Below are 26,394 nucleotides of genomic sequence, written 5' to 3'. Positions count from 1 at the left end.
GTGTCGTGTCGTGTCGTGTCGTGTCGTGTCGTGTCGTGTCGTGTCGTGTCGTGTCGTGTCGTGTCGTGTCGTGTCGTGTCGTGTCGTGTCTGCCGCCACAGCAGCAGCACTGAGGGAGCGGCCCGGGCGGGGGTCGGGGTCACTGGGGGTGGCGGCTTTGGGTCACACCCCTGGTGCTCAGGGCTGAGCGGCCGCTGTCGGGCCCAGCGGGCCCGTCCTGGCTGCGTGGGGAAAGCAGGAGTAGCAAATCTGTGTGAATGGGCTGGCAGGATTCCTGCTCGCCCCTGTTCCCACAGGGGTCACTATTAATTTATAGTGTTTACATTAACCCAGCTGCTCCTAATAACTAAAGGAGCAGTTCTGTGTCCTTTAAGCACATCCACTTCTAGGTGTCCCACCTTATTACACACCTGGGGACTGCCAAGAAGGTGGCGGCCATAAGAAACGGTGTGAATATCTCTGCCTTAATACCAACTGCTTCTCACTGATCTGTAACGCCAGAGTAGCTGACAGCCTTAAATGATTTCTTGTGACCGTTTCCATTGCAGTGCTGTTAATGGGTTGAACTCAGGAAGGTTGCAAATGAAGGTCTCTAAATAAACACTGATGCAAATTGCGGTACCGATCAGATGTTACAAGCCAGTACATGCAACTGAAGGTGAGTTGCTTTTGCAATGGTTTGTTCTTGTTTTTGTTATCACAGGCTATTTTAAAAGTTATTGTGTCCTAACTTCAGATATGTAAAGAGGATTGACTTCGCGGGTAACTGGTTTTGAGAGTCCGTTATCTTCAATGTGAGTTAAGCATGCATGACCAAGTCCAGAGTCATGAACTTGTGACAAAGTTATTCTGTTAACAGCTCCTGTGGTATTTTTTTGCCGCAAGTAAATGCGTTTAGGATAATTTGTTAATTTTGAATAGCAGTATGATCACTGGAATTTTCAGAGTTGCCAGTAGTTCGGTGAAATGAATTCCCCTGAAAGATAAAAAATATGTTGGCATCTGTAAAAATGCTGTTTTTTACCAGTAGTCTTTGTGTTAGATAATTTTCAAGGTTTCTCTTTAAAATGCCCACATCAGCTATACCCTGCTGTTTCTATATTGTCTTGCATTTAGCTCTCTTGTTTTGAGGAAGAAAAATGAAGTGGTATCTGGTTTTTGTCAATGCCTTTCCTTCAAAAAAGTGAAGTGATATCTGTTTTTTGTCAGGACATTTCCTTCACAACTCTGGTGGATTCTGAACATTTCCCTGTCTCTCAGGCTGTATGAAGATGTGACTATTTGTGAAATAAGCTGTTGGACGACTGTATTGCCAGAGAAATGGCTTCTCAAGAATTCATTGTAAGTGATTTTTAATGCTGGGTACAATTAAGTAGAAATAAATTAACAGACACTATAGCTGCTGTATTCATTTCTTACTTACTGTTTCAACATTTTACACACTTGAAACAGGTATTATACACTCACCAAAAAATGAAAAAATCAAAAACGTGGCAAGATGGAATTCTGAGGATTAGAACTGGTGGAAATAAGGTGAACAACTCAGATTTAATACCATCATATTTCATATCATCTGCTGCTGCTGGACTGTCAGTGGCAATCTAGTTGATCTGAGAAATAAAATTAGTTATTTAAAATTCTGGGTTTTTTTCCATTGCAGGCTGTCTTGTTTGATGATAAAGGACAATGTTTGGAGAGTATTTTTATAAAATCTCAGGTATTATTTTTTATTTTTATGCTTATGATTGTGGCTTGTGTTTCAGGAAGCATTTCAAACTCTTGCTTGGTAATTAAGGTAGTATTTTTCTTATTGTGGATATGACAGTCTGCTGCAATGAAAATAATGGAAAGCAGCTTCTGTTTATTTATAAGTCTTATTATTATTATTTTTCCAGAATTAGTGTAGAAGATTAATGGAATTTTATTCCTTTGGGATAAAAGCAGGGTATTATAGTGATATATTAAGGAAGCATGATTTGAAGCTAAGTGCTAGTCTTTTCTAGTATCTGTATATTTTTATACATCTGTATATTTTAATTAAGTATTTATATGGTACCTGTGTATTTCTGAAATTTTTACATATAAGTATCACAACATTTAGAAGATTTCTTCTTTCTTATATAGCGCTGTTATGTACACACTGCTGCTTTCTCTTTTCTAGGTGAATGCTGGAGATAATTTAGAAGGTGAACGATATCTGATCACAATTGAAGCAGTAAAAGTGAATGAAAAGCCTTCTGAAGATCAGCCAAGGAAAGCAGAAACTCCAGCAGTGGATAGAAATGGTGTCAAACCCGGTGTTCTGCCTCCCAGACCTCTGTCAGTTGGCTTGAAAAGGAAGTTTACAGTATGTCTTTGTTTTAAAAGTTATGTCGTATGCTAATATGCGTTTTAAAACACAAATGGCACATCTTTGAATGAATGGTAAATATACAGATAATGTCTCCCTGCTTCTTTGGAATTGTAAGCCAGAACATGTTACCCGTTGCTATTTTTCCCAAAGTTTACTAAATCTGTTTGGTTTATCAGATTGCTGTTGCTAAGGGTGCAGTGAAAATCACAGGGGCTTAAGATTATTTCTAAACATCTGTGGAATCATCATATGCCACTTGGCCAGAATATTTTTTGTGGAGTGTGCCCCATTTTCAACATTTGATTGCAAAATGTGACGTTGATTTCTGAGTAGAATTAATTTAAAATGTCTCTCCTAGGGTTTCCAAGGGCCACGTCAAGTTGAAAAGAAAATATCAACAATGGAAGATGGAGAAAAAACAACATTGGCTTTATCTAAGCAGTGTCAGGGTACTTTTCCATCCAAGTTTTATATTACCTCTCCTTTATTTTCTACGATTTGCAAGAAGGATACAGAAACAGATCTGTCTGCACACTTTAATGATGACGCGTGTACGGGTAATGATGGAGAACACCTGTCTATCTCCTCACTGCTTTCAGCTCCATTTCTTGACAGACATAAGGAAACAGAGGAGTGGAACTCTGATCAGTCCATCATGAAGCCAGAATCTCCTCTAATGACTGGGCACAGCAAATCTCGCAGTCAGACAGCCAGTCACAGGGCAGTGTCGCAGAACATCAGGAGCACGGCACAGATAATAGCGCTTCTGAAGTCTAAACCAACACAAGCATGCAGAGAGCAAGCGACGTCTGAAGTCACAGAATGTGTTTCTAGGTTTCAGGCATCAGAAAATGCAGATTGTTTGTATAACCAAACCAGCACAATCCTACCAGCTATTTCAGGCAACCCTGTCAAAAGACTCATTCAAAATATTCAGCACCCGCCTTTTACGAAGGGAACTGTAAATGATAAAAAGGAATGGAATACTGAAATGCTTCTAAATTCAGCTGAACAAACTTGTGATAAAGGAACCACAGGGCAGAGTCATGACAAAAAGGCAAATAATTTAAGTCAAGATTTACAAGATCCCTGCAATACAAATAGTTGCTTCCTACCTGAATCCACTGTAAGTAGGATGAGTGACAGTGAGTTTGTCCCATCCTCAGGAGACATGTCGTGTTCAGCAAGTCCAATGACCTTTGAAAAAACTCTCTCTGGGTCCAGGGAGCATTCAGTGACTAACAGTCTTAAGGACAATTCATGTGTCAAGTTGCAAAGTGATCTTCAGCCAACACAAAACTCAGAAACAGTGCCTAGTGACCCAGAGCTCTCTGTGGATGTACTGTTGACAGAAACTGGATTTGTAAAAGAGGAATTAAGCCCGCGTGGCAAAGACTGTGGTTCAGATGAACAGGTAATGGAAGTTAACTTCAATCTAATGGAGGCTTTTGATTTTAATGCCACAGACTATGAAGACCTGTCTGGAAGAGATGTGAAAAAGCTCACTGAAGGAGACATACTTTCGCAAAGTCAAGATTGCTTAAAGGCAGAAGATGTAGCACATAGTGCTGCATTGAGTCTTCAAGTAATGACACACAGTAAAAAAGAAGAAGTCAAATGTCCAACATTTGATGGAGAGAATGACAGAAGTCACTGCACTGGGGATATACCATCTCAGCTTTGTGTCAACAGTGCTGGGGATCCAGGGAGAATTGCAGAAGACTCTGCAAACCAGACCAGATTTGAAATGGGACTTCTGGATGATAGATACAATGTAAAAGAGATTAATCAAAGTCAATTAAGTACTGAAGCCACAAACAATAAGAAGGATCTTGATGGCTGTGCAGCACGTGCCGCTAATGGTGTGCCATGGATGCAAAGCAAGCACTCTGATCTTTTGCCTGGTGACACAAATGTTAATGAATGTCACCCTAAAACCAGTATGTTTGAGAAAACTGAAAATATTTCATGTATTGCTACCAGCAGAATAATTTCTGCAATGGAGAAAAGGACCAAAGATGATGTTATACAGCTTGGATGTGTGAAGTCCCCAGATGTGGGTTCAGAACACCTCTTGGATACCAAGATTAATGACAATAAACCAGGTAGTCCTTTGCTGGCTTTGTCACAAAAATCTGATTCTAGCTGTGGCTCAGTCCAATATATTAGAGAATACCATCAAAATGTATTTGGCATTTCACATAAAGAAAATACTTTCATTTCCAGAAGTTCTATTTATCCTTTAGGAGAAGGCCGTTCATCTCCAGACGAAACAGCAATAAGTGAAACTGAGTTTGAAAATGTAGAGAGCATAAATGCTTTTCATGAAGCCAGCAAAGGTGAAATAATAGGAATGGATTGCCTGAAAAGCAGGGCAATGGCTGAAAACTCATCAAATCTTCCAGATTTGGTAAATAATATCACCCTCCTAAGAGCTTTGACTCAACATAGCACAGCATTAGAAAGCTTAGAAAAGATGGAGGAAAATAATAGCCTATTATATGAAGCAGAGACTTCTAAAGAGATCTTTGAACCCCTTGTGAAAGATGAAGGTTAGGTCAGTTTCTATTTTCAAGTGAATTCTATGTAACTGTACCTATTTGACTTCTCTACTGTTATCTCCTGATGGACAATTGATATTCAGAAATCATACTTCTGGAGGGATGTGTTATGTTTTTAGTGTTTAAAGCAACAATGTGGGCTCCAAGTCTGTGTCTTTGTTTGCTTTAGTTCAGTTAAATCTGAACTGTGCAATTATTTGCACGGATAAGGTTTGCAAGCCCAGTAAATATTCAGATGCTTTCATGTAAAAAGAATAATGTAACTGTAACTTATTATGCTTTTCTATCTCTTGTAGCTATAAGACAGTTTACAGAAATGCATTACTCAGAAAGTATACAGGCATCTTCATGCTCACACTTTGATTCTTCTGGCCTTATGGTAACCAATTTTTGACTACGTATATCTATCTTCACAGAATAAACTCATTTTCCACCAGGCTTCTTGAATACAGTTCCTGGTTTATGAAATTGTGGAGGCTGAGCTAGAAATGGCTTAGAGATATCAACTAAGAAGCTGGTAATAAACAAAAGATGCCCTCTTGCAGACCCTGTTGCCCATAAATGTTCAGGAGGCTAAGTGTATGACAAGAGACTTAATGCAAATTATAATATCTAGCTATGTTTAATATCACAACATCAGTATGTCTGGTACTTCTGCTTCCCTACCACATCTTTTTTTTAGCAACTCTTTTTTTCTTTCACCATTTTTTGAATACATGGCCTTCCTAGGGATTTTGGCACTTTGGTTGAAATACGTGGGCAAATCTGTTTGTGTTTGGTGCTTCACATTGATTTTTGTCCAGGGCTATTAACAGTCATTGTCATTCAACCTGTCCAAAGTGGAGGAAAAATTTTAGATTAAATTCTTCTCTTTCTCCTGTCCCATTTGAGCAGCAATCACAGTTTCTTATCCTATCATGTATTGTTATGTCTTCCAAATAAAAAGGCTGTAATTTAAAATACTCTCTGTTGTATAAACACATCAGGTCTTTGAAAAAAATCTTGAGATTTCTTAGCTTGACTTCTCACTTTAAATGGTTATTAAACTGTTAGACTAATTAGTTTTTGATACTTTTATATGCAGTCCAACTGTGTGGACAATTCATTACAGAAAACAGAGGCATGTATTCTACCAATAGCTGCAGCCCAAAGAGACCCCTGGATGTCTGACTGTCACCCAAAGGTACAATTGCAGTGGAACTGAAGTATAATGAGTAGTGTTTCTTAAATTTCAATTCAATGGTTTACTATTTGCAATATGTTACGATAAGTTGTAATAAATATTTAACCAGTCTCATAATAAGGTTCTCATCACTTTTTAGTATATTTGTGGGGGGGAAGTTTTAAACTCAAATTTTACATTACAAAAATAAGACCAAACATACTATATCAGCATATCAGTTTTCTGTTGACAGAGATTTGTGCTAAAACTGCATTGCTGCTGAGTTGCAGAGTGCAAGAGAGAGTTTCAAAAGCACAGGGTTTTTTTTTTGTTTTTCTGCAGTTTCCAACAGATTTTTTTAATTGTATGTATGGAAAGTACTTTTATTGACTGTGCATAGTTCCAAAACAGTAATTCTTTTCAGTTAATGACAATTCCAATATATTGTGTAGCCTGTTGCGTTTCAAGGGTACCAAGTAAAGGGATCAGCAGCTAGTGAGGTGATGTTGAGAGCTCCCTGCTCACAGCTAAGATGGCAGCAGTACCCAGATAATATGGAATTTGCAGCTGAGAGATTTTTGTCACCCTTGTTTTCAAGCAATTATGTTCTTTCTGACTTCAGACAGGTAAAACAATTTTTCAAAGTTATTCTTACTAACCTTAGTGCAAAAAGTATTCTGTAAATGTAGGATAAAAGAGAGTTCGTTTTTAGAATACTACAGTCAAATCAAAATCACTAAGAACCGAATGTAGTGCTGTGCGGTTAAAACTTTGCAGTTAGACAATTATTTTTACTCGTCTTTGTCATAGGAATATACATTAGCAAGATGTAACTTGTTTTTTTCCCTCTGGTCAGTTCTATTATACTTTGAAAAATTTGCATGGTCATAATCTGTGATGTCAAACAAGAAAGATTTCTCCTAGAGAAAACTGGCAAGGGGCTTTTGTAATGATTGTTTGCTGGTGTTAGCAGTATAATATTCACTTCAACTGAATTTGAGATTTGATATATAATTTTTAGGGTTCCAAAGCAAGGGTTAAAACTAACTTTCTTAGATTGATTCTGTTCCTCCTGGATGCAAACAAACATGACATACAATATTAAATAAAAGATTTTCTTTTTCCAATGCAGTATATATTTCAGTATTTAAAATAATGGCAAAAAGTATATATTTCATATTTTAATTCCAGAATGGGCTAGAGATGCTGAAGAATAATATCTAGAAATAATATTTAGAAATAAGATTCACACAAGGATAATATTTATATAGAGGATAAATAGATTGATTTCTAAAAAGTTTTTGCTTGTACTTTTTTGGTCAAGTCTCCAGGTCCAAGAAGTATTCATGAGGATGATATCGACTTTATCAGAGAAGAGAATTTTCAAAAGAAGTCTAACATTAGTAAAGAGTCAATAATAGATCACTCCTGTAAGTGAAAGCATAAGTGGAATGGCAGTGATTTACCTCAGAACAATTATTCTGCATGACCTGTGTCCTTTGTGTGTTCTTCCTAGCGCTGGCATGGAACGTGAATTCTGAAGTTCCACCACGGGCAATGTTGGGCTCACCCTCACGTTCTGATTTGAGACAAACACAGTGGACATTGTGGGAACCAGACATGGTGAGAATTGACCGTCTCTTCTAGATCTTTTGGGGTTTATTTCATGTGTGCTCATGGTAGCAGTTTCTTATTTTTTAAACTGTTTCATCTCAACTCTGAGAGACATTTCAGTTGTTTAGAACTATGAGACAATAGTGACAGAAGAACTATAATGAAGGGTTTGTTTTCCAGTCATTCACTTGACATGTTAATTCTCCATCTGTAGTTGATTTCATCAGTAGAACCGACTTCCTCACTTGATCCAGACTCTACAGTCTCTCCAGCTTCAGGATCCGAGGAAACTATTGGAGACATTGAGGAGCCCCTGGTACACAGGATCTTACCAAGTCAACCACAACTTTCAGAATTGTTTTTCAGTAAGAAATTATATTTGCAATTTACCATCTTTTCGCTAGAAAATCTTTGAGGATTTTTGAAGTGTAATGACTTGTACTATAAAAGATGGTTACCCTGGGTGCTGGTATACACTGAGATGCGTCTTGGTAACTACAGAGTTTGATTTGTGTTTGTTACACATTTTTCATAGGGGGGCGTGTCACTTCTTTTAAGCATGTTTTTAAACAGTGTTTTCCAAATTAGCTGAATTAGCCTGGAATTCCATGCCCCCCTCCCCAGATATATTTGCCTGAAAGAGACTTCAGTAGAGTGATTTAATTGTAGAAAGAAAAATTAGCTTCGACTTTTGGGGGAAAATAAGCTGTAAGCTAAGCTTCTAATTCATATTAATGTTTTAATTTATTTAACTGATTTTAGTTTTCTTCCATATTCAGCTTTCTTTCTGACCCATTTCCAGTTGGCACCCATCAATGACCGTCATTTCTTCTTGATAGTGAATTTAGTCAAAAGGATGTTTGTAGTACTAGGAGCCTATTTATCCATGTTGATTAATATTAATTTACACAGTTCTGTGGGTGATCTTTTTGGAAAAAGGAACAAATGTTAAGCTGTTCATTTTCCAGTTGGCAGCTGTCACTGACCTACCAAAAAAATCATATTAATGACCTCCAAAGCACAATAATATTTAAATAATTTCTATCAGACATTTTCTTTTATCCAAATCGAGTGCCTACAGAAATGTGTTCTGAATAAAGAGATTTAAGTATTAAAAGAATCACAGTTGAAATCACTCATTTCATGTGGAAATTCAGTGTGCTACTGCACAGGCACAATACAAACAGCTTGCTAATTAGAAGACAGGATGTATAAAAGGAAGAACTAAGAATTCTTTGCTTATCTTGGTTTTTGTATTCATCTGAAATTAATATGATGTCCATAAGTGCTACAAGTTGCTTGTAAGATGTGTTTGCCCTACAGCACAGGAGAAATCCAGCTCTCCAGAGGAATGCAGCCTCTCAGGATTCAAACCCACTGTTAAAACACGAACTGCACTTGTCACTGTTCCTGCCACTGAGAAGATTCCTGACACGGTTTATCCACCTGACAGTGAGGATGTCCAGCAGTCTTTTGGCTATTCAGTAGTCAATTTATGCAACAAGTCAGCGGTATTTCCTACTAGTGCTTTTGGCCCGGAGGACAGAAATTATGAAACCTCTGTATTTGGAGAGTACACAGAAGACAGACAAAGGGAATCGGTACAACCAGTAGTCCCTAATGTGACTTCACAATATAGACAAAGCAAGTGGCTAAAATATCAAAACAGTTCTCAGTGTGACTTGATAACTCAAAACAGCGACGATGGGGAAGCGACTGATGACATCTGTGCTCAGAGCGTCCTTGGAATGCTGCAGGGTGACACGGGAGACAGCAGCGCTGTGAATAGAAGTGCTCCCGGCTCTGCACCTCTGCTGACAGCAAAGAGCCTGCTTGGTAAATGCTGTGCAAATGCCAGCAACCAGGATTTGATTTCAGAGAGGAAGTTACTTTCTCCGCACTTAAGTCAGACACCTTTGGCTGAAGCAACACAAAAGGTTTTAAGTCATCTGAGCTGCCACGCTGTAACAGGAGACGTCCAGGTGTGTAACTGTTCAAGCAGATACAGTTATAAGTGGCAGAAACACATTTTTCTGGACAAAGTAACTGCATTTATCTGCTTTCCTGCAAGATATTATCAGTCTGATTGGAAGAAATGTTTCTACATATGTAGTAACACAAAAGAATCTCAGCTACACAACAGCAGCTGCTGATGTATTTTTTTAAGTGCCATGACTAATACTTTGTAAAGGTAATTCATTGGCACATATAGTGCCATGTTTGGATTTTTTTTAATCTGGATGTTGATGGCAGGAAGATGAAATAAAAGCTGTTGGGCTGCTTAGTTATCTAAAATTAGTAAGAACTTGTTTTCGAGAGATGTTTTTCTTAATTGTGATGCCAGCATTGTTTTGATGAACACCCATGTCTTGCTTCAAAGCATAGTCTTTGCTTTTAAAATATTTCAGTTTCAGTCATGGAAAAGTAAGTTCTGACATTGAATAAGCATCTAGAAAATTCACATAGCTGTTTGTGACCAGTAGACTGTCTTAAGCTGATGGAGTAAATTGGGGAAAGGAAAACAAAACAAAAACACCCAAAACAACTACAAGTCAAGTTGTAAAAGTTGTCAAATGGGTGTGTTTTGAGACGTAATGATGACACAAACTTCGTATGCTGTGTTTTCTAGTTCTTTAAAACTGTACGGTAAAATATTAATGTGAAATAGAGGTGTGGAAATAACTAGTATATTTCTTATACACAGTGGTATACACTTTGTGTGTGTTTATATATTTATATTATCCACATATATTGGATTTTTAAAAGCTTATGAAGAGGGTTATTATGATGGCCACTGCAGTGTAGGTAGGTGGAAGAAGCTCGTCAGGACTGGCAGGGATGGCAGGCACAGGATAACTTGTGCTGTGCCACTCTTTCCCAAAGCTCTCTATTCTGCTTCTTCCTTCTTTAGCCTGTGGTACCTTTGCTATAGTTTCATCAGATGGGTTTATTTCTGTGCAGAAATGGTGTTAAAAATGTGGCTTGTGTGCTCCTTCGCCATGCCTAGGGCTAAAAACATTATTCTGAACGACATAATTTACTCTTAAGGCCTTTGAAAGTATTACCTGTGTTGTTATAAATGCAGGCTGTTTGTCCAGGGGCAAATTTTAACTTCATGGTTTATTCTAAATGGCAGTCCAAGCGCTCTGTGCTGTAGCTCCAGGTGTACCTAATTTTATTGCTGTTGGCAGTCCTATTGAATACACGCTCTTGTACTTTAAAAGTCTGTAAACATTTGTGGAGAAAAGAGTTTGTATTTTGCTTTTAGAAAATGGATTCTTCATTGCCAGTCTTCATCTTGAAACTTCTGCTTGCAAAATGAGGCCCTGTGGTGTGTGTTGGTTTTGTTCTTTTTTCTTTTTATTTAGTTGTACTTATTAACAAGAGCACAATATATAAAAGAAAAAAAGAAGAGAGAAGGAAAATTGATAGATTTTGACATCTGTACAGTAGCCAGTTATCAAAATTTGTCTCATTCAGGGTTTTGCAAGTTTTAATGGTTTGTTTTTCTGTTTTCTAGGACATAACAGTTTCTGAGTTGTTTTTTCCTAATGTGGATAAAGTAAAAAATGCTAATCTTCCTAAAAGAAAGGTTTCCATACCAACTGTGTTTCAGTCTCATGTTCACTACAAACAGATTTTTAAAGCTGCTTTGACAGGTACGTCTAACACTATGCTATGTAAAATGCTGGAATCTTTGAACAGTGTATTTCTGAAGCTTCCCAAAGAAGAGGGTGAGAGAGAGATCACCAACAACATCATCTATTAGAACAACTGTTTGCAGTTTGGGGTATAGATATATCCAAACTCGAGAGCAAAGAAAAACCAAAACATCAGTCCACTTCTGTTCAACTATATCACCTTGTGTGAGTGTACCAGTCATTAGAGTCCTATCTAAATTCCCCCCTTTTTTTTTTCCCCAAACATACAGTTGTTTAGTGTTTGGATTGTTTGGAGTCATATACTTCAATGGGATTTGAATGAAAGTAAGGCAGTTAGAACAAATTAACTGCATGTCCAATATTCGAGTTATGCAGGTCACCTGGTTTCTTTTAGGACTCAGATTAAATATTTTTATGTAGATTTGGAATTAAAAGTTTCAAATGAAAATGTATTTGTTTGAATGTTGCATACATGTGTAACCATTTTAAGGCTTCACTAATTACTCTTTTATTCTCCTTTCTATATCAAGAGCATTTAAACGTAATACTGTTTGAGTTGTCACAAAGATTACACCGTGCTCTTTCAAAAGTGGATACGTCATTTTACACTTCATTGCAAGATGGGCAAAGTGAGAGCAAAGAAAGCTGCGTTCCGCTCTGCAATCATATGCATCCTGCTAAGCTTGTTATGGTTAAAAAAGAAGGTCAAAACAAGGTGCTGTTTATTCCTTGTTTGTTTACAGTTTGGGGTGTTTGGTTTATATTCTGTGAACAACTACAGGGCAATTCTGTATGACTTACAAGTCAAAGTGATGTGTTGTAGAGATCACTTTTGAGATCAGTTGTAATATCTGCTGGTGTCCAGAATTGTTGATGTGCTAGTTCTCCCATACAGAAACAGCTTTATATATATAAAGACTTGAATTTATAATTTTCTGATTATATGGTATTTCTGTGAGGTATGATTACACATACTGGGTTCAGAAACAGAGTTCTGGGACACGCTTGTGTTTTCAGCCAAACATGGTGAAAACACAGGTGTTTATCTGATTATTTCTATAGCAGCTAAGTACTGGTCCATTGCTTTACTTTTTTTTTTTGCCTGTTTGTTTTCATGTACTAATGGCCCTTTTCCCCCCTTTCTTTCCTAGGGACGTTTGTTCTATGCCTGTGATGCCCCAAAAGCTGAGCGGTGTTCATTTTTCAAGTGGCTAGAAGACGTGAACCCTGCACAGATACAACTCAGACCTAGTGTAGTGCTTCATGATATAAAAAGTGTTGGGACATACCTCAGAAGTCAAAAGATTTCCCTCTATGAGCAATGCCAGCTTTTGGTGAGGTATTCTGAAATGCTGTGCACCTTTCACAAGTGCTTTCTGAATTGCAGGGTTTATAAATATTTCAATAACTCTGGATTTTGGCAACATTTAACAGAAACACTGACTAACTACATTTAAACAGGTTACAGTCCTATATAGAAATGTAAAAGCCAAATTAGTGAAGGATTAATATTAACATCAATGGCATTTCAGGTCATCACTCTTTTCAGCAGGAATCAAAACTGCTTACAGCAACTTGATCAATAGCTTAACACAATCTATTACGACTGTTGCGTTTGAATTGCTGTTCATTTAATCTTTCATAAGAGAATTTGGGACAGACTATGATTTATTCTCCTAGTGATTCTAGTTTTAATGTTAGAGGTTGTATCAAAGGCTGTTCTGTGCTGCTAAACTGTAGGGGAAACAATTTAATTATGCTTGAATATGAGATAAGTATTTTGCAGTCGAGATAAATGTATTTAAAACTGGGCAAGGTAAGATGATGAACAACCACCAAGATCTGTGCTGTATAACTTGGTCCTGTCTCTGGAGCTCTCTTATTTTTGATGGTGAATCTAAAATGTGCCAATTATTTACATACTTTTTCTTAAAATAACATTTTAACAGGAAAGCCTTTGAAATTCAAACACAGCGGTGTAGTAAATTCAAGAAATTTATGAATAGCCCTGCCAGATTTGATGGTGATTTCAAAACCAAGTTATACCTCAAACTAAGCAGAAAGGAGCATTATTCTCTCTATAGCAAAGGTAAGCAAATCTTAAACATCAGAAGAATTGTCCGTGACATGTTGTGCCTTTTTAAAGTTTTAATTTGTAATCTAAAGAGAAAAACTGAATCCAGTTTCAAACTCCTGACACCCCTGATAATTCAATTCTTATACTAGAAGGACAACAAAGTATCTTATTATTTCATCTTTTCTTGTAAATGTTCAGCTGCCTTAGAAAAATATAAATTCTATGTCCTTGGGTTTGGAGTGTATTAAATCCGTGAATAGTGAAGCTTCAGGAAATCCATTATTCAAATAGATCAGATTTAAGGAAAACTTGGTGTAAGAGTTGGTGTGTCAGTAATTGTGTATCTTTTCTAAATAATTGTATGGCACAAAGTTGGAAGACATTCATTGATTTGATCCAGACAGTCTCCATAGTTTGTTTCACTTCAGTAATTTTTTAATTGATACTCATCGGTTTCACGGTTTCTTCACTTTGTTGTTGAAAGTGATGTAAATTAGGCGGAAACAAACAAGTTTGCCTGTGTACGCTTTATGCACAGACTCTGAAACGTTCTGACAGGGTTTTTAAACTTTAAATTCTGAAGCTCTGCATAGGCTGGGTTACTTGTATATGGCTAATTTTTTGATCATTTTTGTCACAGGCAAATGTAGATGTACCATTATTGCTCCTAACTTTGAAATCTCCCTTGCTGTGCTCTGCAATATATAGTACAGGAATAGCGTAATGAGCTTTAATCTCATCAGGTGTGCCAGATAAAATAGAACATTTGTAGGCTCCAATATGTGTTGGTTTGGAAAGGAAAGGGAAAATGTATGTTTATTTCAGTACTCGCTGTTCTTTGCAAAAGGGTGGTTAACTACATTTGTAGTATACTCCAGTGATTTGTTTCAAATCCTCTCAAAATGGATAATACTTCAGGTTTGTCAGAAGCCAAACGATGCTTAGTGCATCAGGAGATAACTTTACAGTTACCATCAATTTCAGACAGTAAGTACTGGAAGAATTGCTAATTATTTACTCATTCTTTTAGAACTGAACTAACACTTATTTAGAACTTTCTAATACCCATACTTTCACATAAGCAATGGTTTCATTTGCAGCATAGTAAATGCTGGGCTGTTTTGTCCAGCTGTGTTTTCTTTAAAAGCCAACAGTAGAAGCAGCTTATGAGAACTCTGTTTTATTTTGACAGATGATATTTGGGTTGTTTCGAAGACTCTGAACTTTGATACTCTTGATACTTTCATTGCAAGTAGTGCTTTTTTTGGACCATCCTCCAACAATGAAGTAGAATTACTACCACTGAAAGGCTACTGCCCCTCAAACTGGCGATCAAATAGTAAGTTGTACACCAAATAATTAGGAATTGTGGGAAACGACAATTGAGGGAAAAATATGGCCAGCAATGAAGAATGAGATTAGTGTTTCTGAAGTCTAATACATTATTTTATTAATGGTATTTTTTTCCTTGTATCTTTGAATATGCAATTTGAGTATAGTACTTAATGTAATTAAACCTGTAAAGTAACTGGTAAGAATTTTAAATGGATGACGAAGAAATGAGAATAGTATAACCAAAATAGTAAATCATAGAATGCAAATTAACTGCCAGAGTGTAGGTAAAAGGAATATGTTGTTACTGTCCTTGAAAAGCAAACAACCAACCATGTATTAAATCTGTGATGTGGCTGTCCTGATATTAATTTCTGTGGCTTTGCTACCACAATCTAGAATGACTGAAAAAATCAGTGTTTTAAAATTCAGGAAAAAAACCCAAGTCTGTCTAGTTTTAGTTATCTTCATCTTTGTATTTTAAAAAGAAAATTTTGCTAAACCTAGTTTTTTAATGAACCACTGACCTTTTTATTCTTTAGCAAGCTGTTACTAAGTAAGTTGCAACCATCCTTTTTGGTTTTTGGTGGTTTTGTTTGGGGTATTTTTGTAATAATTTGTCATCAGTGTTTTGGAAACAATAAGGTTAGTGGGCCTGAAGTGCAGGGAGAAACTGTGGGTCTGCTGTTATCTCACAGAAAAATGACAAATATGCTGCCAAACTTGATGCAAAAGTTTCCTATCTTTGCTGTTGAGTTGAGCTAAAATTTTGGGGGGTTTTGTTTGTTTTAAAACAAAAGAGATGAAGAATCCGTTATGTAGTGATTCTGGAGCTAGTAATAATCTACCTCTGCTTAATTTCATTTAATGCAATGTGAAAATTGTGTGCTTGATCACAAAAAGCTGTATTCATGACACTTAACCTTAAGCAGGTAAACTGAGCGTTTGAAGTCAACAGATCAGTCTTTTGAGGCTTTCCATGTCATCATTCCCGCAAAACACAATTCAGTGAGCCTACGTTAAACTGCAGTTCTGAATGTAATTCAGAAGGCTAAAAAAATACAATGGCACACAAGTTCTTTGTGGGCACGCTTGCTATCAAAGTCACGGGCTTCTAATGCAATTGGAGGTTTGGTTTTATTTGTTCCCTGTGTGTGAATTGCAGGACTGGATCTCATAAGCAGTCAGGTTCTGGAAGCGTTCATATATAGCTTTTCAGTCTTAATGCCATTGAATCACGTGGTTTCACATTTTATTTTTCTTGGGAAGTTTTTGCTCTTAATTTTCTTTGTGATCCTAAATACAGGTTATTTTATAATTCTATAACCATTACCAAACCAAATGTCTGAGTTCTATGAATATAAAGCTTTAAGTAATGTATAGTTGTTGGCAGCTATAAACAACATCAAAATAGAGGTATGTGGGTTATTAAACATGTTAGAAATCTCTTGTTACTTAGGCAGTCCCTGATCCTTAGAACTTTAGGAAACTGGCAGTGAATTCAGAAAAATATAACTAAATGCTTGTTCTGTTTTTATGTTCTCCCCCAGGCATTCTGTTTTGTACACTTTGGAAACAGGCTAGATGGAACTTGAGTCTGGCCCATTGTAGGTGTTCTTACGGTCCTGTCTTGTCTTTTTTTAAAGAAAACATCTGCTTAGCTATTGTGATACAGAAATTTTACTTAGGAAATTCAACTCTTAAATTCCAAAGCCTTCTAAATACCTTGACTGTTTTTAATACGAATAAGGATTTTTATCTAAACTTCTTTCTCAGATGGTTCCTAATGTTGGAATCACAAATACTTCAAAACAACACACCTTGAAAAGAATGGCTGAAAGTTCCTTCCTCATCCGTAAAATCCAGTCAGACATGGCAATTGGGTTAACTTGGTTTCCGTTACAGTGGGCTAATTACTTTCTTGGCATTTTGTAATTCATTTATCTAGCTGATTTGAAATTTTGGCTAATTTAATTTTTTCCTAATTTTATTTTTCTGTGGCCTTTTCAGCGGTTGTTCATGCCTTACTAGTTTGTAATGCTAGTGGTGAACTTACATCTTTAAGAAATCTGGAGGAGCACTTCAATCCATCTACTTTACCACTAATCCCATACCTGCTAAAAATGTAAGTCAATGTTTGAGTGATACTGGGAATGTACAATATGTCAATAGATACAGAAAAATAAACAACAAATATACCATTGAGTTCGCCCTGTTGAAAAAGTGGATGAGGAAAAGTGTAAAAGCTCAAGGAATGAACTACTGACAGTGCAATTTTCATTTATATGAAACTGAAAATATATCTTCTGCTTAACTCTAACTCTGGGATTACGTGTTTTTTTCTTAAAAGCTACCTAAAGACCAATATTGGGCATTATTATGATCATTAGACTGATAGTACAGCCACTGATTGATCTCTATTAAATCAATGTATATGCTTCACAGGGATTCAGTGGAACTCTTTTTCCTTCCTGATTTTTAGCGTCTCTTGAGACAAAACCTAAAAGTATTTTCTTGGCGAACTGGAGCAATATAGGAATATTTCCAAGGCTGCTTATGCTTCGTTGTATAAAAATGAACCCCTGCTACCTCTGACCACCTTCTCCTACCACTCTTAATTCTGTCAGTCTCACGGCCTTAGAATAAGTCACATTGTTCAACCAGGGAAGTAATAAGAGGCAGGAATATATAGCGCAGTGTATATCGGGGGCAGCAACTTTTAATTATGTCAGGTGTTAATCATGAAGCCTCAGCATTTCAGTGTCAGGTGAGTAACAATATCAGGACCGTGAGGTACAAATTATACATATGCAGTACTATACCGCAACTTTTGACATCTGTATTTTCTTAGGAATTTTGTTGCTGAAAATGCTACTAATAAAGTCAACAGAAGAAAATTTATTCCACCTGCCATCAGCTTGAAACGCACAATGATGTATGGACCTGTCAGCACTGAAGTGGCAACAGAAATAGCTGACAAGATGATCCAAACATTCTCGTTGAACCCAGATCAAGCTACATCGCTGATGCAGATAGCTCAGATGATGACCTCATGTGAAAATACCAAACCAGTGGAAGAACATCAGATCTTCCCTATCACAATCATACGTGGTATATAGCAAATAATTGTGAAATTTGCTGCTATTGTATCTTTGCAAAAATTCTAATTTATATGTAGTGCCAGTGTTAGTTAAATACTCCTATGCTTCTCTCAGTGATGAAACTGTAGACTTGTTCCCTTAATCATATATTTACAATTCCAAGCAGACTTGAAGGGAGATTCTTATGTCTAGGTAAATGTTGCCTTATTTTAAATACAGCACAAAAGATGAGCTTGAAGAAACTGCCTATATGTATGGAGTATCCTTTTAAACTTTTGTAACACCGCTGTTCTCACCTGCTTCAAGCATGTTCTCAAAATCAATTTACTGGATGAGTCCCTTCCAATAATGGAGTTCATATTATAACATCTGTTCTATCAGCACAGAGCTTTTCATCCTTGCATTTGCATCCTCCTTTTTGCAGGATTTTACATAAGTATAGAGTTCTTTCCCAGCAAGATCTATGCACAAAGAGCTATTTAGTGTCTTCAGCTTATTTCTTTTTGTCACATGTTAGCTTTCCTATATTACTTTTTCTCTTATGGATGATTCCTTGCAGTTTTATACTTCCTTCTTTGTTTTACCCCTTTTCAACATGCACAAAAAGGCTAGTAACATCTTGGTTCCAAGATTTTCTTTTTTAATCTGTATTGGGAAGCAGTTACCATAAACATATTTTCAGATCTTGTCAAAGTAAATATGTTAACAGTAGTAACACTCTTATTACAGATAGTACTAGATTTAAATTGCCAGAGCTTTTGTTAGGCTACCAGGCATATCGATCTAGTTAGAATAATAATCCCTCAAATTCTTTATTCTGTACCTAAGGACATGGTATGAGGGATGTGCATGCAGGGACTTGTATTATTTTAATGTATTGATGTGGTACCTTAGCAAGTAATGCATGTATTAAACCAGAACATTTAGGAAAAATACCTTAACTTACCCTTTTCCTTTCTTTTTTTGTTAACTTCTTGCAGGCAGTAAATGCAAAGTGTAATCCAACTGGTTGCACCTGAATACTTAGAGCTGCTGGAGCAAGCGTGTGCAATGTTTTTACAGGAATCACAGCATAATATTTCATATGACAAACTTAGGTTGTAATAATTGATTAAGACTGTACTTCCTAGAAAATTTTCACTTGTAACTTTGGCTTTTTCTTCCAAAATACCAGGTGTTTTTGGAGCTGGAAAGAGCTATCTGCTGTCTGTTGTAGTCTTGTTCCTAGTACAGCTCTTTGAAAGCAGCGAAGCTACGGAGGGTCCAAGGCCAGCTCCATGGAAACTTCTGATTGCTTCTTCCACTAACGTTGCCGTTGACAGGATTCTGCTGGGGTAGGTTACTAAGATTTTTAGAGACTCTTTTTTTCCAAAAACAATAATGCACTTACACGATAAAGATGATTGTGTTGATATTTCCAGGATAACACTTCAAAAATATTGGATTCTTTCCCTAGAAGGTGTCTCATGGGGGCTTTAATTTTACCCTGCTCCTTTGCACAGCATGCATATGCTAAAAGACTGTAAGGCTAGCTGCACAAATTTCTAGGAGACTAAAATTGGGCCCTACTCTCATCAAATTTACTGTTAAAATCCATCATGACAGAAAGTAGGATTGCTTGGGAAGCTTTGGGGAGTAGGAGTAGGGGCAGAGGAAGGAGGGATGGAAGCAGAGGGAAAGGCACAAAGTCCAACTGGGAAAGCTCCAGCAAATACCAAGAGGAGAAAAAGAAATTGTTAGAGGCTAACATGGAATAAAACTTATGGTTTGGAAGGATAAATGGAGGAAGGGAAAGTACAAATGGAAGACTGTTAATGAAAGGAGACTCTTAAAGGTATTGAGCATTTTTGAGACAAATCATAATGAGGTAATTTACTTTGGTTTACTTGAATAGTGGCCTGAGTTATGTCATCTGATAAACTGCAGAACTTTGTGTTCTTCAGTGTTCTGATATGTCTGATAGCCTTTTCAGAACTTTACAATTTTTCTGAACTTATTTTTACACTTCTGTGTGTCGTCTCTTTTTCTTTGAAGTCTGCTTGATCTTGGATTTGAGGATTTTATCAGAGTGGGAAGTATTAGGAAAATCACCAAAGCAATTCTTCCCTATAGGTAAGAATCGTAATCTTTGAGGGATGTGAAGTAATTCTAAGATTCATGATAGTATGTATGCTGTAAAATCACTATTTTGAAGTCATTCAAAATGTGAATGTAATATGTCTCTCTCAAGTTTTTTATTTTTCAGTCCTTGATTTTGCAATTTACCTTGATTTTGCAATTTCATTTGTTGCTGAATAGCGCTAATGCCTTTAAATTGAAAGTAGTAGAGAAGAACAAAATAATGGCAGTTACAAATTTAAATTTGGGAGTTTACACAAGAAGGAAAAGTAAAACAGGCAGACTTGAGATATATATGTATTACTGTAGTGATAAGAACTAGGAGGAAGTAATTATAAATGTAATGTTCAAAGAATTAATGGTAACACCTCATGAATTCTGTACTTCTTACCCAAGTTATCTTTGCTATATACATCTGAAGTGTTCTGGGCTTTGTCCTTCAACTGTTTAAAAGTAATCTACATAGGACTTTCAACACAATTCAAGAGCGTGAAGTACAGTTCAAGATGAACAAAGATTAAATTTCCATTCCTTGGTATCAGTAGCATGCCAAGGGTATAAAATGGTATAGGAATGAAAAACTTCTCCTTGGTTCTACTCCAGTCTGAAATCAACTGCATGGTTAGAGAAGTCATTTACTACATGTATGGCTCTGATTGGGGTGGCAGGGTTGAAGCTGGTGGGATAAAGGGTCAGTTTTAAAATAGATATTATACCAGTCTGTCTTAGCTGGATTTGGGCTAAGTTAGGACCTTGTTGTGATATACTGTTATGTATAAAGTATGATTATTTTTATATATTGAGTGTTTACTAAGCACTGAAAGCACAGTTATTTTCAATCATTGTAATGCAAGGTATTAAATCTTTTTGAAGTTTACATGCTGGCTCAGGAAATGAAAATGAGCAGTTAAAAGAACTGCTTGCTCTCATGAAAGAAGATTTAACTCCAGTGGAAAGAATGTATGTAAAGAAGAGTATTGAGCAACATAAACTGGGGACCAATAAGACTATACTGCAACAGGTACAGTCAAAGTGACGGGATGGGAAAGTGGGGACTCACTTGGCCTTATCCACAAGGGCCAGCACACGGAAATTAGGAATCCCCTTTCATGTCTGCCAAGCTGCCAAAGTTTCGAACAGTAAAATGAATGTGAAGACTGGGACAGGTTTGATTCCACAGGTATAGCTTAGTGTCTTACCTGTGTATGACCTGTCTGAGTTGTACTTGCAGTTCCTGTTTAGTGATTTATTGTGAGTCGGAAACCCTTTCTGAACTTTATTGCAATGACTTAACATTACCAGTCTAGTTTACAAGGTGGGGAGAGAAAAATTTCTGAGCACAGCTAGCCTGCACTGTCACCATGAAACTACAATATATAGAGTCATAAAGATAAAAGAAAAGGACTGAACTATATCTACCCTAGAGTTGAGTAGCAATTGACAAGAAGACAAAACATTCCAAACATATTTTAAGTAAGTTTTGATCCAAGTATTACCTTTTAAAATTACTGCTTCTAAATTTCTGATCTTACGAGCTGTTTGCCTTTTCTCCTCAGTATCAGATTCAAAAAATCCCAGGTTGTTGTAGAGCAATTATAAGAAGGCAGATCTAAGCAATTTGTTTCTTGTGCTTATTCCTAGTGGTCATTGCTGCCACTTTGGCTGCTGGGGCTCTGAAGGTTTTGGAGGATTGTGTAAGCTGAACTCTCTCTGTACCAGACCAGAGCTGGTCCTAAAATACATAAATCTGTAAATTATTGGAAGTTGGAATTTATTTTTTGAGACCCAGCGAGTATGACATAGCTTGAAGTGGAACTGCTAAAAATTAATTTAGGTGTATTCTACTGCTGAAGCTATAGTTATGTACTGCTCAGAGATTAACTATTAAATGATCTTAACTTTTTGTCTACCCATTTTCCCCTCACTAATAACAAAGGTAAAAGTGGTTGGAGTGACCTGTGCTGCCTGCCCGTTCCCATGTCTGAATACTCTGAAGTTTCCTGTAGTGATGCTGGATGAGTGCAGTCAAATGACTGAACCTGCCTCTCTCCTTCCTATTGCAAGGTACAACCTTCCTTTTGTGTTTCAGCAGAGGAATCACTTTTTGTTAGCAGTGACTCAACCTCAAATAATTGCTAAACTTGCATGTCTTTTTAACAACATGAACTCTGAGGTCTCACCTGAGAAAGCAAGAAGAATAATTTCAAATTGAAGCCTGCTCTTAGGTGCCTTCCTTGAGCTATCATGTAATTTTAACTGTGGAAAGAGGGCGATGGAGACGGCAGCCTGATGGAATGCAATCCGTGATATATAAATGCAGCACTCACTTTTGTGCTGAATAGTTTGACATCCATTTTAGAACTTATTTTCTTGCTTTTAACGTTCTCATTTAGGTTTCGGTGTGAAAAGCTAGTCCTTGTTGGAGACCCTAAGCAACTACCACCAGCTATCCAAGGGTCAGAGAGTGTTCATGAAAAGGGATTGGAGCAGACGCTCTTTGACCGGCTTTGCTTAATGGTATGTGCTACTAACCACATCTTTAGAAAAGATGTAAGGTGAGACAGTAGGTCCACTGAAGTCACTAAAAGACTTCTGATTTAGATGTCAGAGGATCAGTTTTTCAGCCTGTTTTTTAACTAAGCAGATTCCTTTATAGTGCATTTCTCTGTAAACTTTATTTTCACAGTATATGGAAATTTGTAAGCATAACAAATGTAAACAAAGAATGGATTGAAAAACAATGACAGACTGTGCCTTCTGATCTTTATGTACAGTTTTCAATCCAGGTAGAAGAATCAGGGGCTACAGTATTTGTTCTAATTTTTGTTGAAGTGAATAAAGGTAAACCCAGATTACTGCAGGAATTGTTTCCACTTATTTGTTGTTTGACCCAGTTCACATAGCAAAATATCTAGTGTTTCTTTTTCCTAGTCACGCTTTATCTATATTTCATCATTCCTTAGGGCCATAAACCAATACTTCTTCGGACACAGTACCGATGTCACCCTGCTATTAGTGCCATAGCAAACGAGCTCTTCTATGAAGGAAATCTGATAGATGGTGTTTCTGCGAATGACAGAAGTCCCTTATTGGATTGGCTTCCAACACTGTGTTTTTATAGTGTAAATGGGGTAGAGCAAGTAAGTTTTTAAACATTTCTTATATAAAAAAGTCAATATTGTAGTTTTGCCTCAATTTTTTTCTGTTTGCATTCTCACTGTGCAGCTGTGTATTTTAACAGCTGTTTGTGAGAGCTAAATCTTCTTCCCTATTTCCAGATTGAGAGAGACAACAGCTTTTATAACATGGCAGAAGTTCATTTTACAGTCAAGCTCATCCAGGCTCTGACTGCAAGTGGAATAGAAGGATCTGCAATTGGTGTGATTACTCTTTATAAATCACAGATGTGTAAGGTTTGTAGAATGTAGCATCAATGAAAGAGTTTTCTTAAACGTGGTTGTTCATTCTAAACCTTGGCTTCATTTCAACTAGGGAGAGGCAGCTAGAAGTGAGAAACAAATGCTGGATAGACAAACTAGAGTTTACCATAGTTTCTCTTTCTTGGTTGTTTTTTTGTTGTTGTTTTGTTGTTTTTGTAGTTGTTTTTTTAAAATTCCAATAAAATTAGTCAAAATCTATTAATTCAAACATATGATTAAATAAACTTTCCATTTTTTCCCCTTCCACATAAACACTCAGAAAATCGGCAAATTTAATAGTGCATAATTTTCATAAATTAATTAGGAGCTGTTACAAATAGGTATGTGTGATAAGGACAGACAGGGGAGGCATCTACTTTGCAAGGTTGGAGTTTTACCTCACCTGGTCACCCACAGCATGACATGGGCTGCTGTGATTAGTAGACCAAGGCACGCACTGAGATGTCATCAAATACAGGTTCATTGCGCAGTGTTTTCCTGTGATTAGCTGAGGTTTTACTATTGAGGTTGCACCCTGTCCTTTCTTAGGTCGCATCTTGTGTAAACTCAGACTTGTTGAGTGTTTTTTTGCTCAAGAAAAGTGACACTATGAATAGCACAACTCATCACCATCCATATTCATTCGCCTACAGATTCAGAATCTGCTTGGTGTACAGTCGGAGGCGTTTGAAACCAAAGCCGTCCAGGTCTCCACTGTAGATGCCTTCCAAGGAGCTGAGAAGGAGATAATTGTTTTGTCGTGTGTAAGAACAAGACAATTCGGGTTCATAGACTCAGAAAAGAGAATGAACGTTGCACTAACGAGAGCAAAGAGGCATTTGTTGATTGTTGGAAATCTGGCCTGTTTAAGTAAGAACAGACTGTGGGGAAGAGTAATTTGTCACTGCAAAGGTAATATATTATTTTCCTTTCTTTTCAAACTTATGCAGCTCATCTTTTAAAATTATATATGATGTACTTTATATAATACATATACACTACACATACTACATAATAAATACAGTGTGCATGCTGTATAAAACACAGTATATTCTTTACATACAAAAATAGTATATTGCAGGAAAATGCACGTATTTGCAAGCATGCAAATTGCATGTTTGTAGTTTTATCTGCCAACTGTTTTTATACTTGAAGAGTATTTGCTATCCAGTAATGGCACTTCTCTTTCCTCTTTTGATGCCACCAAATGCTACGCAAAGAGCAGGCTGGTGAGGAGAGCTGAAACTCATTACTGCATTTCTAGTCCTTTCCCTGTTTGCTTTTACATAGTAGACCCAGGCAGAAACAAGTTATAGACAAATTCTTCCATACAGTAATATTTCTGAATAGGTAGTATTTAAATAAAGAAAAATGCATAGTGTTTTTCTGCAACGGAGAGGCTCATTGGTTTTGGAAGATACATTTTGAGCTGCCAGGAAAAAAAGCGATGCTACTGGAGATCAGCTGATGCTACCAAGTAATTCCTGATTGCTCTGTTTACAGGTCACTGTTGTGAATACACATTTGGTTTTTTGGACCACAGAAAGAAATACAGTTTTTGAAAATAAGTTTTGTACATAGTTTCCATATTTGCAGTGAAATTTACCGTAATTGAATATTTATATACTTGAAAGCTAATCCTGCTTAAAACAAAACAAACCCCCTCATGGTACCTCAAAGCATTAGTTAAATTTCATCATAAATTTTTGCTTGGTGATTTTTTCTGAACTAGAGAAGTGGAAGGTGGGATAGTGTCCAGCTCTGTAAAATACATTCAATAAACTCTGGCTGAATCCAACTCCCCAGTACCTACTGCAGCTCCCTGTGGAGGGGCACATCCCCTTTTGGGGATTCGCAGAGGGAGTGCTCAGTCTCTAAAGCCACCAGGATAGGTGCCAAAACAGTAATTATTTTATTTACTTGGTTGCCATCAAAGGAAACATCTCGCCGAACTCTGAAGAACAATTTTCAAAGTAGAAATATTACAGCCATTTGATAGGTTTGGGGAAGAAGATGTTCTCATCAACACAGGCTAATTACATGACGGATGCTGTAAAGCGAGATGTAATTATCTTGTTTCTTGCTGCTTTTAGGATGGGAAAATGGATTACAACACGTGAGCCAGTGTGAGCAGCAGCTAAATGACATTCTTAAGCGTTATTTGGAGAAACGGAAGGAAGAGGAACAGAATAAGAAAAGGGAAAAATAAAATCTGCACATATTTTATGAAGAAAATATTAATTGCGTGTCTATAAAAATTATCAGAATGATTGCAAATCTAATATTTATATTTAATGTGGGAAATTTTTGTTTGTATCTCAGTGCATTGGTACTAATGTTTTGACCCCTTGTTTGTATGACTGAAAATGAATAAAGTAACTTTATTTGCTTGATAACTGAAATCCTTTTTATGCTTACAAAGTACCTCATTGTATTAGTGTTTTATTATTCTTCAGCTTGGATATACACGTGACATCCTATCTTAGAACAATTCTGCCATCTTGCATATTTGCAAATCTGTGAAATCTAGGAAGGAGCATGACTAAAACAATTAAAAGGAAAAATAAAACAGAGTCATTAGGCATTACGTGTCCTTGGTCTGTTAAATCTTTGGTTGTCAGCAAAACTAAACAAGAACGGATTGACCTGTATTTAGATGTTTTTATGGGTTGTAGGATAAGATCATTCAGCTGTGTTTCAAAACTACAAAAAAAGAGGAATGATTTTGTTTTGGAAATAAGTGCTGTTGTGTCAGAAACTCTGCCAAGGAAGAAAGTTCATCATTTTTACCACAGCCAAAGTTTGTCCGTAGGCTGCGTCAAAGGTGCATAAAGGAGGCTCATTCATTTAATGTATGAACGGTGGGGAGAAGTGGGCCAAGTGTAGACATTGTAAAATTTCAAGATGCTGCCATGCTGTTAAGTTTCTTCCAGAGAAGACTCCGAGGCACTCGGGAGGCGCCACAGAACAGGCATTCCAGTGGCACTGAACTTAT

General features: G+C 36.9%; 1 protein-coding gene across 7 annotated transcripts; it reads left to right on the top strand.

Annotated features, from left to right (window-relative positions):
* The first annotated feature begins 1,213 nt into the window (after positions 1 to 1,213).
* ZGRF1 (zinc finger GRF-type containing 1) lies at positions 1,214 to 25,795 on the top strand. 7 transcript variants are annotated; one of them, XM_082050572.1, is made up of 28 exons: positions 1,214 to 1,341; positions 1,453 to 1,533; positions 1,661 to 1,717; positions 2,162 to 2,347; positions 2,712 to 4,458; positions 5,211 to 5,293; positions 5,999 to 6,097; positions 6,529 to 6,702; positions 7,401 to 7,506; positions 7,593 to 7,699; positions 7,905 to 8,055; positions 9,014 to 9,672; positions 11,211 to 11,349; positions 11,883 to 12,067; positions 12,504 to 12,691; positions 13,302 to 13,441; positions 14,622 to 14,768; positions 16,772 to 16,886; positions 17,613 to 17,872; positions 19,037 to 19,196; positions 19,897 to 19,974; positions 20,854 to 21,001; positions 21,917 to 22,044; positions 22,374 to 22,497; positions 22,944 to 23,120; positions 23,259 to 23,393; positions 24,053 to 24,311; positions 25,493 to 25,795. In XM_082050572.1, exons 1-28 carry the CDS (start codon positions 1,321 to 1,323, stop codon positions 25,606 to 25,608), a joined length of 5,970 nt encoding a protein of 1,989 aa, XP_081906698.1. In that variant the 5' UTR covers positions 1,214 to 1,320; the 3' UTR covers positions 25,609 to 25,795. The 7 variants fall into 7 exon arrangements, with proteins under 7 accessions (XP_081906698.1, XP_081906695.1, XP_081906694.1 ...); XM_082050569.1 differs by having other exon boundaries at positions 2,712 to 4,905; positions 6,026 to 6,097; XM_082050568.1 differs by having other exon boundaries at positions 2,712 to 4,905.
* The last annotated feature ends 599 nt before the right edge of the window (positions 25,796 to 26,394 follow it).

The sequence above is a fragment of the Streptopelia decaocto genome (assembly GCF_964273445.1).
Source record: "Streptopelia decaocto genome assembly, chromosome: 4".
Classification (NCBI taxonomy): domain Eukaryota; kingdom Metazoa; phylum Chordata; class Aves; order Columbiformes; family Columbidae; genus Streptopelia; species Streptopelia decaocto.
This window is presented reverse-complemented; position numbering and strand designations above follow the sequence as displayed.